We start from the raw sequence: 19,268 nt of genomic DNA, 5'->3' as shown, positions 1-19,268 counted from the left end.
GTTCAGTCTTGGCCATGTTCAGTTTCAGGTGGCAGTTGGACATCCAGGCAGCAATGTCGGATAAGCAGGCCAATACTTTGGCCTGGGATTCCGCAGTGATGTCTGGTGTGGAGAGATACAGCTGGGTGTCGTCAGCATAAAGATGATAGTGGAAACCATGAGATGAGATCAGGGAGCCTAAGGAAGAGGTGTAGATTGAAAAAAGGAGGAGCCCAAGGACAGATCCCTGAGGAACTCCAACAGAGAGCGGGATAGGGGAGGAGGACGAACCATGAGAGTGTACTCTGAAGGTACGATGGGAGAGATAAGAGGAGAACCAGGAGAGGACAGAGCCCTGGAATCCAAAGGAGGACAGTGTGTCAAGAAGTAGGTTGTGATTGACAGTGTCAAAAGCGGCGGATAGGTCGAGGAGGATGAGGATGGAGTAGTGACTTTTGGATTTGGCGAGGAACAGGTCTTTGCAGACTTTAGATAGTGCCGTTTCTGTCGAGTGTAGGGGGCGAAAGCCGGATTGAAGCGGATCGAGGATGGCATGAGAGGAGAGAAAATCAATGCAGCGGCTGTGAACGGCGCGTTCAAGTATCTTGGAGAGGAAGGGCAGGAGGGAAATGGGGCAGTAATTGGAGTGACAGGTAGGGTCAAGAGATGGTTTTTTGAGGAGTGGTGTGACCACAGCATGTTTGAAGGCGTCAGGGACAGTTGCAGTGGAGAGAGAGAGGTTGAGGATATGACAGATGGTGGGGGTGATAGTAGGAGCGATGGTGCGAAGTAGGTTGGTGGGGATGGGGTCTGAGGAACAGGTGGTGGATTTCGAGGAGGAGAGGAGATGGGCGGTTTCCTCTTCGGTGATATCAGGAAAAGAGGAGAAGTTGGTTGGTTGGTTGAGAGAGTGGGTTATAGGATGAAGAGGAGGAGAAGGTTTGGTGGTGAATTCAAGGTTGATCTTCTGGACCTTGTCACGGAAGTAGTCAGCCAGAGATTGAGGAGAGAGTGAGGGGGGGTGGGAGCAGAGGGCACTTTGAGGAGGGAGTTGAGGGTGGCGAAGAGACGATGAGGGTTAGAGCTGAGAGAATTAGTCAATTGGGTGTAATAGTCCTGCTTGGCGAGGAATAGGGAGGATTGGAAGGAGGATAGCATGAATTTGAAGTGAATAAAATCAGTATGGGTGCGAGATTTCCTCCAGAGGCGTTCAGCCGAACGGGCGCAGGAGCGAAGGTATCGGATGCAAGGGGTCAGCCAGGGCTGGGGATTGGTACGCCTTGTGGGACGGGAGATGGACGGTGCAAGGGTGTCTAGAGCAGAGGAAAGAGTGGCATTGTAAGTGGAGACAGCTTTGTCAACAGATTCGGAGGACAGGATGGAAGGGAGGAGATCAGAGATACTAGAGGATAAGGTGAGGGGGTCAACAGCCTGGAGATTTCTGGAAGTAGTATTTAGTGTTGGGCGAGATTGAGGGGGAGGGTGCTGAAGTGTGAATGTGATTAGGTGATGGTCAGAGACAGGAAGAGCTGATGCGCGGAAATTGGAGGGTGAGCAAGTAGAAGAGAGGACGAGATCAAGACAGTGGCCAGATTTGTGAGTAGGGATGGAGGAGCTCAGTTGGAGGTTGAAGGAGGAGGTAAGAGTGAGGAACTGAGAAACATATGAGTCGGATGGGTTATCAATGTGTATGTTGAAGTCACCAAGAATGAGGGATGGGGATGAGGGCTCAAGAAAGACGGAGAGCCAGGCACCAAAGTTGGTAAGGAAGGAAGGGAGGGACTTATTAGGGGGGCGGTATATGACTGCAACTCTGAGTGGCAGCGGGTGGAATAGACGGATGGAGTGGACTTCAAAGGATGAGAAGCAGTGAGACTGAGGTAGGTGGAGAGGTTGAAAACTGCAGGAGGGCAAAAGTAGTAGCCCTATGCCGCCTCCGCGACCAACTGGGCAGGGTGAATGGGAGAAAAGATAGCCTCCGTGGCATAGGGCCGCAATTGAGGCAGAGTTGTCAGGGGTGAGCCAGGTTTCAGTTAGGGCGAGCAGTTGAAGGGAATGGGAGATGAAGAGATCGTGGGTTAACCTGGCTGGTTAATTTCTGAATACTCCGCCCCAGAACGTCCCCAAAAGAGCCGGTTTTGAGTTCAGCGCCAGCTGGTTAAGTGCAGCTGAAAATGACCGGTTAGCCTCAAACAGGTGATTTAACTGGCTAGGAACCATTTCTGGCTGTTGAGATCACATTGAATATCGGCCCTGAGGAGTTTGCTTTTAACTTCTTTTGCATACTTCACAGTGTAAAGTGTTTGCACCTGTAAATTCTGGGGTTTCTTTTGTACTCATGATCCCTGCTGGGTCATAAATGTTTCCCTTTGAAAATAAGCTTGCAAGCCCACAGTGATTTTCAAAATTGATCTCCCTTATTTAAAATTCCCTACTGTGAGTAAGTCTGGTTAAGTATATACTCTTGCTTCAGAGGTAGGATCCCTAGTCTAGAGCTGGAAGGTTATAACACATGTAATATTCCTTTTCTTTGATTTAAACTTTCCTTGCAACTCAATCATTCTCCCCTCTCATTCCTAGCCCCCCTCTAGTTATCCCTTCAAAAGAACATAAAGGTCCTTCAAGCCCAAAATCCTATATCCAACAGTAACCAATCCTTGTCATAAGTACATACGTATTGCCACACTGGGACAGACCAAAGGTCCATCAAGCCCTGCATCCTGTTTCCAACAGAAGCCAATCATCACATATACCTGGCAAGATCCCCAAAAAAGTACAAAACATTTTATGCTGCTGATCCCAGAAATAGTGGATTTTCCCCAAGTCCAATTTAATAATGGTCTATGCACTTTTCCTTTAGGAAGCCATCCAAACCTTTTTTAAACTCTGCTATGCTAACTGCCTTTACCACATTTTCTGGCAACAAATTCCAGAGTTGAATTACACGTTGAGTGAGAGAAAAGCTTCTCCAATTTGTTTTAAATTTACTACTTTGTGGCTTCATCGCATGCCCCCTAGTCCTAGTATTTTTGGAAAGCGCAAACAGATGCTTCACATCTACCTACTCCACTCCACTCATTATTTTATAGACCTCTATCATATCTCCCCTCAGCCGTCTTTTCTCCGAGCTGAAGAGCCCCAGCCACTATAGCCTTTCCTCATAGGGAAGTCATCCCATCCCCTTTATCATTTTCATCACCCTTCTCAGCACCTTTTCTAATTCCACTATATCTTTTTTGTCATTCAGATGTATCCAGCAGATCTGAAAGAACACAGCCATTCCTTCTAATTCCCTCCCAGAAGTAGCATTTCGAGGTCTACTTAGTAGACCTGGGAAACTGCGGACCTGGGGAATGGTCAGCAGTGGGTTGAGATCATGGGAAACTGGGTTCGGTTCCCTCTGCAGCTCCGTGTGACCTTGGCCAAGTCACTTAGCCCTCCATTGCCCCATGTACAATATAGTACTAGATTGTGAACCCATTAGGGACAGTACCAGTACCTGAAAAAGAACTTTGTAAACCGCTTAGGTCTAGGCAGTATATAAAAACTGAAAATAGATAAATAACTGTTTATAGATTTCTCTTCTAGGAATTTGTCCAAACTCCCCCCATGTTAGACGCTTTGACTGAATCCTAGGTGTCTCTTAAGTTACAGAATAATACTTACGACAGATTGTAGGGGTTCTCCAAGCCACACAGACCCCGACCTCACTACATGCCTGGGCATAGGAAGCAACTGCTGTGCAGAAGCATTCACAGTCTCCTCCAGTGTCACAGGCACAAGCATCAGTCACACAGGCATCATAATATTTAATTGGATCAACCTGAGGAAAGGAATACAGCAGTTTATCACTCTGAACCTGAAATGTTTGCATCAGCATGATTGCATTCTTCTCAGATGTTACTGCAAAGCCTTAGAACGTGACTTTTTTCATTTTGAATGAAATGGTAGCAGCACCTATTATGCTTCAGACATGGAAAACCACAAGATCATCAATAAAAACAGCAAAGTAACCAAATCCTCTAGCAAACTATGAAGAAATCATATAAATATTTTAAATACCCACTCATAGGCCACTGACAAGCTGGTGTCATTGTGGTTGGTGTGTTTACTCCTTACCAGCTACGAAGCTTCTCTTAAGCAAATACAGATTTCTCCCAAGTGAGGGGAAATGTGCTCAGAATATTTGGTGAATAGTACCTGAGTGTGGCAAGTAGCGAATGCTTGACTAGTAATGATGCTACACTGCTTCTGCGCCCAAGATTTTCTGTAAGGGTTCTTAGAACAAGGGTCCTTGGGTTCCACTGCATCTGGACATGTTGGAGAGAATTTCCAGCTGTTTCCAAATTCTAGTACATCTCCAACAACAGACTGGCTTCTGGTGGTAAAGTCATTGTTGCCATTCTCATCATAGTTTCCACAAAGACCACAAACCTTTCCCTGTGGGACAATAACCAAAATATTTAACAAAGCTGCAGTAAAAATTGATAACACATTCTTGGTTTCCGCAGGAAATGCCATTGTCCTATATGCAGTCTGTATGGAATTTCAGGGATAAATATTCCCCTGGTGGGGTTGAGTGTTTTTTAGCTGCCAGCAGCTTTATGCTCCAATTTTCAATGCTGGGCCATGTCTGATATTTTTTTTGTTACATTTGTACCGCACGCTTTCCCACTCATGGCAGGCTCAATGTGGCTTACATGGGGAAATGGAAAGTTAAGTGACTTGCCCAGAGTCACAAGGAGCTGCCTGTGCCTGAAGTGGGAATTGAACTCAGTCCCCCAGGACCAAAGTCCACCACCCTAACCACTAGGCCACTCCTCTGCATTGAATAGTTGAGTTTGTATGGCCAGTTATTCAGCACTAAACCACCTAAGTGAAACCAGATAAAGACAGCACTGAGTTTTATGTGGTCCAATTTGTCCAGTTAACTAAGGAGGTTTAGTGCTGAATATCGTCACCTAACTGCATAAGTGACAACTCTACTGTAGGACCACTCATGAAATAGCTCTTTAACTGGCCAGGAACCTCTCCCGGTTGCTTAAATCACTTTGAATATCGACCCATCAACTTATTGCCTTTCCCTCATATACATCTTTTTTCTTTCATTGGGTCTGGTCATTTCTTCTAGGGATGGGCAGTTGTTTCAGCTGAATGTCATTTGCTGATAGGAGTGCCATTATATGCACATAGTGAGTGCGTTCCTTAAAGAGTGCGTGCTCTTTGCATATAGTAAGCCCTCTTTCCTGATAGTATGTGCATGTGTGTAATATTGGGACCAGGGGAGGACTGAGAATGGTCAGGGCCCCCTGGTCCTGCTGCTGCCCCCTTCCCCCAGTCCAGCTGCCTCCCTCTCCCCCTGCCACTGACCTTTTCCTTTGGTCCTGCAGCTAAATCGGCCATCTACACAGGAACTCCTCTCTGCCATGGCCCGCGCTTTTGGAAGAAGGAATTGACATCAGAAGGGGGGGTGGGCTGCAGCAGAGGGAAGTTCCGGCGTCAGCAGCAGATGGCTGATTCAGCTGCTGGTACCCCTGCCTGCAAAGGGAGGGGGGTTGGGGGATGGGAGCACAGGAGGGAGAGGAGATGGGGCATCTGAGTCCCGGTCCCGTTAGAGATAGAAGGACATTGCACATCGGGCATGTGGGAGGGAAGCACTGCCCCCCCCCCCCCCACACACACACACACACACAGCCCTGGGCCCACAGGCACTGCTCGGATGCCCATATGGTCAGTCCGCCCCTGGTGCGCACTGTATACAAATAGCACACACTCTTTAAGGAAAGTGCACACTATGTGCACATACCTCTGGATTCTATATATGGTGCTCAAATTTCTCCCAAGACGCAAATCAATTGGCTAATGAGCTGTTAACCATCAATAATTGGATGCTAACAACCAATTACTGATGTTAATTGGCACCCATTAGAATTTGCACACTCATCTGGCCATGCACTATTCTATAAGGCAGTGCATCTAACTCCCATAGAGTGAATCTCAAAAGGGGGCATGGACATGGGCATGTTGAGGGTATTCCAACATGTTGCGCGCACAGTCATAGAATACTGGATCTGTGCACCCAACATGGGCACCAGCCTTTACACTTGGTTGCAGCAGGCATAAGTGTGGCACTTAAAGCTTGGGTGCAGGAATTGGTATTAAGCTAGATTCTTTAAAGGGCACTGACTATCACTATAATCACTGGAACCCTTTCCTTCGCAAGAACTATGAACACTTCATCTGTAGCATCCTCTGGTGCAACCAGCTCAGGAAACAAGATCTTACCTGAGAAACAAATCCAGGTCCTCCACATGTAGCACACAGCCACAGGGCCAGCCAGGACATGTACGTTTAACTCTATGTATTGTGCAATTTGGTCTACATGTCACTGTGCAAATCCTCCTAAATTACTATTGCAATTTCTTTTAAGTTTTGTGTCTCCTCTTCAATGCAAATGAACAAAAACTTCTATCTTCCAAAGCTAACCTTGAAATTTGCAGTGAGTTTGATGAATACGGTGGTCTTCTTATCCCATGTAAGTATGAGTCCATTTTTGGCCTCAATCAATAGGTAGATGCCCATGTAACGGACTGTGTAGGGTACCTCTACACCAGTGCCTCTCTCGACCACCTCAAAGTTCTCATCACTAAGTATCAGCTCGTAAGTCTAAAAAAGGGAACATTCCAAAAAAGATAATTACCATAAGTCACAAAGTACCTCTAAACTATGACTTAATTTCACTTTTGCTTGTAGGGCATTTATCTGCAAATTAACAAAGCAGACATCTGTATTTGTACTTATAAATAGTGATTCTACTTTCAAACAGTAACTAGAAACTTCTTTAATGTATCTAATGTAACACTATGGGAACCTGTCCACTGAGGAAGAAAAAGTTTGAGAGTGAGTTTCACCAAAATGTCTTAAATTATTGAAGATGACATCAAACATGGTCACTGGTAATGAGAAAAATACAGTAGAGCACCTTAAAATCAAAAGGATTGGGACCAGGGGTATTCCAGAAAATGAATGTTTATTGATAAATGGAGATCCCCCACAAATTTTGGATGATAGACATCTTTCCAGATAAAATAGAACTAGTTGAGAATTTTTGGATAATGACCTTTATTCTAGATAATGGAACATGAGCTGAAGCCCATGATTGGTCCTAGCTAATAGGAATCTTTGGATACTGGAACTCTAGTTGTTCTTATATGAAGAAGATCTAGTTTGAATAGAGCAAGTCACACAAACATGAATATATTTAAATATGGAGATGCACCATAAAAATATGTTATGAAAAAAAGCTAATTTAAAAGAGCTTGGACAGTGGAGGCATTTCTTAGATGCAAATTGTAATGGACAATTGGTGCATCTTTTGGCAACTCCACTGCTGTACATGTAGCTGATCATGGGATATCCATAGATTACAACAAAAACCTGCAGCTTTGGAGTACTCTACATGGCAAAAATATATATATAATCCCTAGGAGATCTGTACATCATTACAGATGATGCTTCGCTAAACTACTACAGAATCTCTTCATCTATCAATCATCTATCTATCCATCTATCCCATCTTGCCAACTCTCCTAGAACGTCTATGAGCTGTACTTAAACCTTGGTCTTTGTGGTGACTAGATGGAGATTTACCTTATCCAAAATAACTGAAAAGCTACTCACCCCCAGGAAGAGTTTAATGGCCTTGGAGCATGTGGTTCCAGTGGTGCCACAAGGGATGTTCTCAGTGATCACTCTGAAAGTGCCCTCAGAAGGGTTATTACAATGGTCCTAGAAAGAAAAGCGAATTGTCACTGATCATTTCAATATCAATATCAATTTATTGTTTGTATACTGCCATCTCCCCAATAGGGTTCTCTACAGTTTACATCCTAGGACTTCATCAGTGGTTTGAATATGTTTCACAAAAGAGACATAACATACATGCATACATACAGTTATATGTAACAACCCATTATAGATTGCTACAGGATATGAGTTACTTCTAAATCAGTAGGAAAGTGGAGCTATCTACCTGGACCAAGGTATATTCACAGTCTCCACTGAAGCTGTAACGCTTGGCATCGAAGGTGATATAATGCCCATCTCCATAGACAGCACAAGTTCCCAGACAGGGGTTATTGGTACACTGCCACATTCTGTTCTTACATGTACTGTGAAAGGGAGAAAAATCTTAATGGAAAGAACAGCAATTTCCTTCTTTTTTAAATAAGTATCACTTCAATGAAATGTAATTCAAATGGGACCAATAAAAATATATGTATTAGCTTTTCTGTAATTAGTCTTGGTACTATCGCAAATAAAATATTAACACAAATTCTGATTTATTCTACAAATCAAGATAGCAAAGTACAGAATTTGAGGACTAGTCTAATGGTTAGTGCAGCAGACTATGATCCTGGGAAAGTGGGTTCAATTCCCACTACACCTCCTTGTGACTCTGGGCAAGTCACTTAACCCTCCAATGCCCTGCGTACAAAATAACTACCTATATATAATATGTAAACTGCTTTGGTTGTAACCACAGAAAGATGGTATATCAAACCCCATCCCCCTTCCACCTGTTTTTTCTCATACATGGGATGGAAAGCAGTAAAGTTTCTGTACATAAATGAATAACTCCTAGAAAAAAAGAACCACATCCATCCGTGCTGTATAAAATACTCTTCATACACATACCAAGTGTTACAGTTGACCTTGATGTTCTCTCCAGGCTGATACTTGATCTCATTGTGAATGCAGGGACACTGTTCCTCAGGGATACAGCCACCTTTGCTATCAGACACCAAGCCCTCAGGGCACACACAGCCAGAGACACACTGTGTGCTGTACTGTAAAACCATGGAAAACCCATCAAAAAGGTATAAACTAGACTCGCAGCATTTTACAAAAAGAATGGAACAAGCAACCTTTGAAACATTCTGCACTTAAAAATCTTTGTAATCTTTGGTTTTCTCCTTATTAAACCTTCATTCCCCCTTAATAGTGGACTTTTCAGAAGGTTCTATATAATGTTGGATTTTCTTTATATGTTACTTCATTTTGCCTTAAATTAATACTGTTACCAACAGAACCTGATGTTCCTTGCCAAGTGTATGTTTCACTTGCAGAATAATTTGTTTAAATGCATAAAAAAATAAAATAAAATAAATCTTCAATCACATCACTTCTCTAATAGCCAAGAGCAGGAAGTCAGGAGTAGAGCATTACCCACTACCCTGTGATATTTATCCACACTCTTTACAGTACAGCTTAGCCAGTTCAACCCTGTGTTCTTTGAGTACTTCCTCACTGGAAGCTTATTCCATAAATACATTTTACATCAACTGTTACTACCACACATCGGCTGAGAGGAGGTATGATAGAGGTCTATAAAATACTGAGTGGAGTGGAATGAGTAGATGTGAATTGCTTGTTTATTCTTTCCAAAAATACAAGGGCTAGGGGGCACGCAATGAAGCTACAAAATAGTAAATTTAAAACAAATCAGAGAAAATATTTCTTCACTCAACATGTAATTAAACTCTGAAATTCATTACCAGTGAATGTGGTAAAAGTAGCTTAGCAGGGTTTTAAAAAGGTTTGGATAATTTCTTAAAAGAAAAGTCCATAAGCCACTATTAAGATAGACTTGGGGAAAATCCACTGCTTATTTCTAAAATCTGTTTTATTGTCTGGGATCTTGCCAGGTACTTATGTCCTGGATTGGCATCTGTTGGAAACAGGATACGGGGCTTGATGGACCTTCAGTCTGTCCCCATATGGCAACGCTTATGTTCTTATGTAATGCCAGTGCCCGGACATGCCCTAGCATTGAACATCCGAGGATACTGCCAGTGATGGCCAAAAAACGCAGGCTGAATACTGACCCCTCAGTTGTTCTTTGACTTTTATCTCATGTTCGTCCATTCAAGCTAAAATTGAGTAATTTGGCAGTTAACATTTTCAGAAGCTGCTGTGGCACTGGTCAAACAGCTCATTTTAGACTTAGGACTCTGTTTACTAAGGTGCACTAGCGTTTTTAACGAGTGCACAAAATTAGTGTGCGCTGTGTAGGCGCCCGTAGGAATATTGTGGGTGCTTACACAGTTAGCGCATGCCAAAAGCACTAATGTGCCTCTAGTGCGTCTTAGTAAATGGGACCCTTAGGATGGTCTGGAGTGAAGCTCTGCCTTAATCCAGTTTTTTTCTGAACTGTAATGCATCTCAAATCCTCCGATTGCAGTTGATCAAAGCTGTGTAAAACTTACACATTCCGTAGCAAAGGACTGGCAAGTTCTTTGACATTCAGATCCTTTAGTTCCTGCAGTGGCATTAGAGCAATCAAAGTAGAACATTGGAGCAAGGCATTCTGAAAGAGAAAATAGGCAGGGACATTTTGTGAGATAAGGGTAATGCCAACTGTAGGACCATCAAGACACCTCTGCCAGTCTGATGTATATTCCAAAGATATTCTTCAAAACACACATTTAGAACCACATAAAGTGAATTAATAGGTTCAGGCCTTCTTTACAGAGCTAGGGATACCAAATAGCTTCCTGTTACATGGGCCAGGCTAAACCAATTCTGAATTTGTTCTATGGAGGAGCCTTTTCACTTAGCCATGTTGCTGACAGTAAACTCAGGTACCACGGGTGCCAATATTCCAAAAACAGCGAAGCATCTAAATTTATGCTCCCAAGTTCAGCTCCTAAATTTAAGCCTATTTAGGAGCTAAAAATTATACTTAGAAATGTAGAACTACTATTCATTTGCCTAGATTTGTAAATCTAATTTATAAGCTTAGTACTGTAAAGCAATGCTGAGTTCCTAAATGTAAGAGTTTAGTGAAATTATGAGTCTGAAGTTATGGACTCAGCCCTAGTACATTTTCAAAGATGTCAATTTATAAGCTGAACTCAAATTTAGGAGCATAAATCCTTTGAATATCGGGTCTCATGTTAACATGGTACCTTAGCACTTATCACATGCTAATTTCCATGTTAATAGCTAACTGAGAGTCCCTATTCTAAGCCGCATAAGCGTCTACAGGCGCCAAACGTGCACCAATTGGGAATTACAGCCCGGCTACTGCTTGGCTTTTGCGGTAGATTCATTTTTGGCACACGTCAAATTTTTATTTTCTGGTGTGTGTCCGCTATGCGCGCCAAGTGGCATTTGGCATGCGTAGGTCATTAACACGTAAGGCCTTACTGCTAAGTCAATGGCTGGCGGTAAGGTCTCACATCCAAAATGGATGTGCGCTGGTTTTAATTTTGCCATTCATTTTCAGCCACAAAAAAATGCTTTTTTTCCAGGCACATTGAAAAATTGACCTGTGCGCATCCAAAGCACGTGCCTACACCAGTGCAAGCCACTTTTAGGTGCGCCTAAGTAAAAGGGCCCCTCAGTTTTCCCTAAGCGTATTCTATAAGATTTGCATGCGGTATATAGAATACGCTTAGTCGATATCATTGCACCTAAATCTGCGCACATCCATTTACATCAGTGAAAACCTGGTGCAAATCCCAGCGCATAGATTTAGACTGACTGGGCTGTATTATATAACTATACATGTAAATTTTGGAACACCCATAAAACGCCCATAAACATTGTCCATAAACACACCCCTTTTGAACTGCATGCATTTATTTTGATCTTTGCACTTCATCATTTAGGCACAGTTCATTACAGAATGCACTTACTGAGTTGTGCGCATAACTTGCAATTATTGTCAATTAGTGCTCATTATTGCTTGTTAAGTGCTATTAAAAACGCTGATTTGATTGTTAAGCCAATTAAGTTATACATATAGTTTTAGAATGCATCTGGATTTTGGCACGCAAATCAGGCGTCATATATAGAATCTGGCCCTATGCACTAACCCCCAGATTCTATATAGCGCAGCTAGAGGATTCCAGCACGGATTCTACAACAATGCGCGTAACTTAACAAGCTTAACAAGCTAATAAGCACTGATAACAGCACTTAACAATCAATAATGAGCACTAATTGGCACTGACTAGAATTTAGGAACACAAGTTTGCAAAGCGTATTCTGTAACGATGTGTGCTGAACTTTTAATGAATGCAGGGAAAAGGGGGTGTGATTATAGGCAGAGAAATAGGTATTTCATGGGCGTTCAGAAATTTATGCTCCTAGTTATAGAATATGGCCCAGGGTGCCTAGATCTACACATTGGGATTTATGCCACATTTTTGTTGGTGTAAATAGATGCGTGTAGATTTAGGCGTTGAAATATCAACTAAGCATATTCTATAATCGTCAACTAAATCTAGGCACTGATTATAGAATACGCTTAGTCGGCACTGATTTCAGCTCCAATTTTTTAGGCACCATATCTAGAATCTCCCCCTAAGCGCTAATATTCAGCAGATAAAACCGGCTATTTTGCGCTGAATATTAGCGCTAAGCCAGCTAAGAGCCTCTGTTACAAAGCCGCACTAGCGATTCTCAGTGTGGCAAATGAAAGGAAACCCATTCAATTCCTTTGGGCTTCCTCTCATTTTCCGCGTGGGAATCACTAGAACGGCTTGGTAAAAGAAGCCCTCAGTGCTTTTTAACCGGCCAGGAGCTGTTCCTGGCCAGTTAAATAATGCTGAATATTGGTTAGACATACCGTCTTTATTGTTAAAGAGATAACATTCAATGAGATAAATTGAGCATATGCGAGCAGAATTCAATTACCAGGCTTTTTAGCTACGTCTCCAATGCACTGTAGATTTCCACGTGTGCAGGTACTGTAAAAGAAAGTAAGATATTAGTTTTACAATCAGCCTATTTATTTGTTTGTTATGTTTCTCAGCTAAAGAAGGGGCCTGTGTGATCTCAGAAACTCTTGTACAACTTCTTTTTTTGTTTGTCTTTGAAGAGATCTTGCAGCCTGTAAGTTATCCTGTTCACTTCCTCCCCAGTGCTATAGTGCCAACTTGTGGTGATATGTAGGATTTTTCTTTTCATCCTTATTTTCCAGCAAAGGATTAGCAATTGAGGCATAATTTTTCTGGTAGGTCCCAGAACATATGCTTTCCTCTGTCAGTTATTTTTTTAACTCATCTCTGAGAAAAACATAGTTCTATTTTCTCAATAGAAAAAGAACTACAAACTAAAAAAGTATTTGCAATGAGATTTAGAATTTTAGAGAAAGAAAAATATTCATTTACATACCAACCATAAAGGATCTGAAAATGGTGAATATGTATATCATAGATATAGACGTAGACTTTTGGAAGCATTCCTCAAAAATGGCAGGCGGAAGAGGCAGGCATAGGTGTACCTTCTCCCCTATTCCTGGGAATCCACCATCTCTCATACATACATTATATAACACAAGGGGGTAGATATTCAAAAGGATTTAACTAGGCAGCAGAGCTCCTGCCTAGTTAAACCCCAATAAGCTCTCCTGTCACTGATATTCAGTGACACATAACCAAATAGTGCCCCTGAATATCACCACTAACAAGGCATCCACTAACTGGCTAGGTTAGGAGCAGGCCGGGATTGGAGTTAGTGCAAGAGTATTAACTTAGCTGGTTAGTGGCCATATTCAATCCTCTAACCGGCTACGTGAGTGAGCAAATTTATGACAGCAAAAAGGCCTAACCTTTTGCGTCAAGATAACTGGGTGCCAGTCTGAATGTCAACTGGTACTCCGTTAACTTCCGGGTCAGCAGACATACCTGAATATTCAATGCTGGTTGCTGTGCAAGCCCAGCATTGAATATCTGAGGTTAGCCTTGTAGCGCTATAGAAATGATAAGTAGTAGTAGTAGTAGGTTAGCCTGTGGTTGGAAGCAGATTATAAGTCACTCACTGCTGCAGACTGAAAATCGATCCCATACTGTTTGTATAAAAGAGGAAACTCATTTAAAATTGCATGGCTCCTTTAATCATAATACCTAAGGAGCAATTTTAAGTGGGAAACCAAGAGGAAAGCGTGAGAAACCCAAATCAAATGCAAATGGCCAAAACAGCCCGAATACATATATCTGCTAGTGTGACCGACATAATTACAAGAACACTGAGGAGTTCGTTTTAAAAGGGCTTTACTCCAAGAAAAACTTGTAGAAATGACCTGTTTTAAAATTGTCTGAGGTCTATGCTTATTCCCCAGCTGTTAACACTAAAATAAGTAAGACACTAGTAATACACAGTATCAATGCTAAAAATGCGAAAATGTGACCACCAGTGTTTCTCTATTGTGTATACAGTAGCAAACTGCTGACAAGTTCACACGCTATGGACTGAGGCAACTGTGACTCTATAGCAGCACAGTTTGCAAATGCGTTCACATCACTGGTCTCGTATCCCAACAGGACCAAATTAAATAGTGTCCATCACAGTCTCCTCAACTGAGTACTATCTTGAAATGCCCATCAATGTGTAGCCCATAAGAAATTCAAACAATAATCAGTATAACAAGTCTTTTATAAATCATGCACTTATCTCAAATTGTCCATCACAAGTTGGGCGGTATACGACAGGTGCATGAGTTAGGGGAGTAATTATCAATGTGGGCTACCATTAAGATGTGCTGTTTTACTACTAACGTGTGCTATTTTAGCATAGGTTCCATTTTATGCCATGAGATCTAGTTACTAATAACTGGGGTTAACAGTAAAATAAAACGTTTTAATGGTAGCTCACTTGAATAACTTCCCCCCTTAGTGTTAAAATAACACATTTTAATGATAACCCATGTTGATAACTATGCCCCTTAGCTACCTCTCATTTTTAGTGGCAGACAGCTAAGTTACGGTTCCTTTTACTAAGGTGTGCTAATGGATTAGCGTGTGCTAAACGATAAGACATAAGAACATAAGCATTGTCTTACTAGGATAGACCAAAGATCCATCAAGCCCAGTATCCTATTTCTAACAGTGGCCAATTCAGGTCACAAATACCTGGCAAGATCCCAAAACAGTAATACATTTTATGCTGCTTATCCTAGAAATAAGCAGTGGATTTTCCTCATCGTGATAATGGCTTATGGACTTTTCTTTCAGGAAATTATCCAAACCTTTTTAAAATCCTGCTAAGCTAACTGCTTTTGCCACATTTTACTCCCATTATAGTCCTATGGGCATCTTATCATTTAGCATGCATTGAATCTGTTAGCACACCTTGGTAAAAGGACCCCTTAGGCAGCTAACTCAGAAAACGTACTCAAGCCTAGTTGTATATGTTTTAGCCTGCTAGATGTGGGCAATATTCAGCTGCAATCTAACCAATTAGGTTACAGCTAAAAATATGCTCAGTAATTACCACTCATCATGCCATGGAATTTTTACTCCTTGGTTCCCGTTCATGCACGTCCATATTATCTCTCTCTTTCTCTGTGATTCATTTTCATAACTGCCCACATCGGTGAAAAGTCTTTAAAGACTTTTTACCTTAGGACTTTGCTCCAGTTTTCCCAGTGAAAGTAAGCACGAACTATCACTTTGAAAATTATCCCAGGAAATCTACTGACCCACATTTACACTAGGAACAGGCTGTCATTCGAAACAAATGCCATCCACTGGTAATAGTGTGCCCTTTTTTCACCCTAGGGTACATGCACAAACTATTGCCCAGAAGTGAGCCATTGAGCATTTGCACCCTATCAGGAAAGAATGCGCAGTATTCCCCAGATTGTATACAGTCGGGCACCCACATTTCCGACTAGTGCGCAAACTTGGCCATGCAAAGTTGCACATGTAATGTAATTGTTAAATTAGCTGTCACTTAGCTTTATGTACCGATAATAGCCCTTATGTGGAGTTAATTGGTACTAATTTGTAGTTATGTGTGTAACTGCACTTAGGCCGTCTTACCACATGGCACCATTTTCATGGACAGTCTCTCCAGAGGACACAACAGTTCCTTTGTGGTAACAGGGGCAGCTGGCAGCATCCACGCATTTGCCATCCTCATTCATGTAGGTGCCTTCTGGGCAGACGCAACCATCAACTGGAAGAAACTTGATGTCGCAGGTGACGTCATGCTCACTGAGAGAGCGGCATGTGCGTTGGCAGGAAGTAATGGAGTAGCTGTATGTCAGGGATTCTGAGCATGTCATTGCATATTTACCTTGGGAAGGAAAGAAACAAATATGTAGATATGTATATACACGTGTGTGTGTGTGTGTGTGTGTGTGTGTGTGTGTGTGTGTGTGTGTGTGTGTGTGTGTGTGCAGGGGGACATAGGGTGTGTCTTGCTTAAATCTTAAAGAAAAACAATGGATTTATTTACACAACACAGTTATCCCTTTTGGTCTAAATGCAGAGATTGAGTGGGCAATCACTGATTAGAATTAGAATTAGATATATAAATGAAGTTTGAGGACACCACCACTATCTTTGTCCTGGAAAGAGCTGGAGTTTAGAGGCGAGTTTGTCATTTCATGGGAATTGTATATCTTTTGAGAGAGTCAAAGAGTTTTATGCACCACTTATTTTTCCTGATTCATGTTCTCTAGTTATACAGAGAACCCACTGATCAGCTTCAGAACTTACTGCAGACACTGGTCCTCCATCCACTCAGCACGACTTTTTCGGCAGCACAGGCATGCACGTAAGAAGAGAGGGCCGCACACATGCAGTCTTCACTCTTCTCGCAGTTACAGGTGTCAAAGAGGCAGTTCTGCAGGGGTACAAAATAAACCTCTTTCATTGGCACTGAGAATGGGGATGGCTGGGTATCACAATGGGCAAATGCTCCTATATTCTGTCTGTGGAATACAAGCAAATAAAGGAAGAACCCTAGATTATTCTTTTATTTCATTCCTAAACTAAGCTCACATTTTGTAAAGCCATCTCCACTGGCTGGCAACCCTTGCTCCATCTCCTTGAGTCCCATAAACACTAATGAGAATTGATGGCTCAGTATTTACAGAGCAAGGCTAGTCACCAGCAGGGTAATTTTATAACTGGGTGCCTGGTTTAAGGGAATAAGTAGGTGTCTACCTAGATGCTATTCCATAAAGACAAGTGAGCACATATTTTGGTTGTTAAATCTGCAGTTTGAAAACAGCATACTAAAAATTACAATAAACAACCGACAGCTTAAAATTCACTCTTTGCAACAGGCAGAGACATTTTTAAGGACACTATCAATGTTAAATCTAAATTGGGACTCTAAGACAAAATGGTATCGCAGTACTCCGCATCATTCAAATCACCGAGCCCCCAGTTCTAATGTCACTTTGGGGCCCTCTTAGAAAAGTGTGGTAAAATTTGCAGTTACCGTGGCTTAATGTAGGACTTTGCGGTAGCTGCAAATTTTAAGTGGCAACTGGGAGGGAGGGAGGGAGGCAGACCCAGCATTTTCATATGCAGGTCCCGCATAAAAGTGCTAATTAGTGCATGTTACCTGGCTGCAGTTAACGCAGGAAGACTTATTTAAGAGGCAATAAGTGGTCCACATTAACTGCTTGTAAGCCAGGTAACATACAGTAAGTGCACCATGCTAACTGGCAAGTACTTTCATGCCCTTTCCCTGCTCATGCCACTCCCCAACAGAAAAAGCACTTAACGCTCGGGTTACCACATGCCCCTTAATGTGATTCTATGCTAGCAGTCACCTTGCAGTAAACTCTGAATTAACAGTGCAATCCTTTACACTGGTGCCTAGAGGTACACACTACTAAGATGCATCAAAGATGCCATTAATTTACAGTTACAAAACCAGGCCCCCAATGTAACTTATGAAAACAAAATCTATGTGCATAAGTTAAACGACATCAATTATAGAATAAGAACCTACTGTAATGACCTCAGTGATGACTTGTTTCACACGAGGAACTCGCCCCATGATTCATCTCACTCTTCATGCAAAAAAGCAAAAGAAACCAGTCTTCGCAAAAAAACAACAATAGACAAAACAGCGAAGATAACTAACAAAAATGAAAAAAGTAAAAAAATTAAAATAAATATAAAAATAAAAACATAAATAAAAAATAAAAAGATATATGTAATAAAGACGACACTTCTGATGTGAAAATTTAAAAATCTAATTTATTAACCATAAAAAATACAAAAATATGGAGAACTGGACTCGACACAGCTGTGTTTCGGCCGGTCAGGCCTGCGTCAGGAGTCTTCTCACCATATAGTGGATTCTTACTCTATTTATACATTGGATGGTTTTGTGCATTAGTATGTAGAAACCCTTATGGGTAAACAGTATTGGAACGTTTACAAAAGCAACTCTCCGGTTATCTCTTCTGGAATTTTGTAGCGCTAAAATTCACTCTAAGCAGTGTAGACTGGAGATACTCAGATCAGCGTCTCGGAGAGTTGCTTTTGTAAACGTTCCAATACTGTTTACCCATAAGGGTTTCTACATACTAATACACAAAACCATCCAATGTATAAATAGAGTAAGAATTCACTATATGGTGAGAAGACTCCTGACGCAGGCCTGGCTGGCCAAAACACAGCTGTATCGAGTCCTGTTCTCCCTATTTTTGTAGTTTTTCATGGTTAATAAATTAGATTTTTAAATTTTCACATCAGAAGTGTCGTCTTTATTACATATATATTTTTATTTCTTTTTATTTATGTTTTTATTTTTATTTTTTATTTATTTTTATGTTTATTTTATTACTTTTTTCATTTTTGTTAGTCATCTTCACTGTTTTGTCTATTATTCATCTCACTCTTCATCAGTCTATAATGTGGTGTATTTAATTATCTTGATATTCCCACATATTTATTTCTTTAGTTCCTCATGTAAAACAAGTCATCACTGAGGTCATGGCTGTAGGTTCTTATTCTATAATTGATGTTGTGTAACTTAAGCACGTGGACATAGATTTTGTTTTCATAAGTTACATTGGGGGGGTCTGGTTTTGAACTGTATTAATTTACAGGCACTATGGGACCTTTTTACAGAGTGGCTTGTGCGCTGGTAACCCGGCAGTAATCATTACCGCTGGGATAGCGCGGGAGCTCTTATCGCCACCTCAGTGGGTGGCGGTAAGGGCTCCCCGTCGCATGGCCATACGAGTTCTCTTACCGCATGGCTATGTGTGCTGGGGGCTTTTTTACCCACTGCAGTAAAAAGGGCCCTGGTGTGCAGGAAAAATGGCCTCCTCCCCCAGCGTAGGGCCCTTTTTCCCACAGCTGCACCTCACGCCTGGAATAGACTTCCAGAGCCTGTGCGTCTAGCCCCGTCTTTGGCCTTCTTCAAGTCCAAACAAAGCCCACCTCTTTAACACTGCTTTTGACTCCTAACCTCTACTCACTTGCCCTGTCCTTTATCCTCACCTATTTATTCCCTTACCCTTA

General features: G+C 41.8%; 1 protein-coding gene across 1 annotated transcript in view; it reads right to left on the bottom strand.

The window, feature by feature from the left end:
• Positions 1 to 19,268, bottom strand: part of LOC115469670 (mucin-5AC-like) — a 92,971-nt gene that overhangs the window by 25,585 nt on the left and 48,118 nt on the right. The window contains exons 17-26 of the mRNA XM_030202458.1: positions 16,494 to 16,620; positions 15,813 to 16,068; positions 12,685 to 12,737; positions 10,248 to 10,348; positions 8,677 to 8,828; positions 8,012 to 8,150; positions 7,660 to 7,767; positions 6,466 to 6,645; positions 4,180 to 4,419; positions 3,646 to 3,802 (exon numbers count right to left, since the gene is read on the bottom strand). Of these exons, the coding sequence (XP_030058318.1) occupies positions 3,646 to 3,802; positions 4,180 to 4,419; positions 6,466 to 6,645; positions 7,660 to 7,767; positions 8,012 to 8,150; positions 8,677 to 8,828; positions 10,248 to 10,348; positions 12,685 to 12,737; positions 15,813 to 16,068; positions 16,494 to 16,620 (1,513 nt within the window). The remainder of the gene's footprint in view (positions 1 to 3,645; positions 3,803 to 4,179; positions 4,420 to 6,465; positions 6,646 to 7,659; positions 7,768 to 8,011; positions 8,151 to 8,676; positions 8,829 to 10,247; positions 10,349 to 12,684; positions 12,738 to 15,812; positions 16,069 to 16,493; positions 16,621 to 19,268) is intronic.

This window comes from Microcaecilia unicolor, chromosome 4 (assembly GCF_901765095.1).
Source record: "Microcaecilia unicolor chromosome 4, aMicUni1.1, whole genome shotgun sequence".
Lineage (NCBI taxonomy): Eukaryota > Metazoa > Chordata > Amphibia > Gymnophiona > Siphonopidae > Microcaecilia > Microcaecilia unicolor.
Note: the sequence above shows the minus strand (reverse complement) of the source record. Positions and strands in the feature narration are given on the sequence as shown.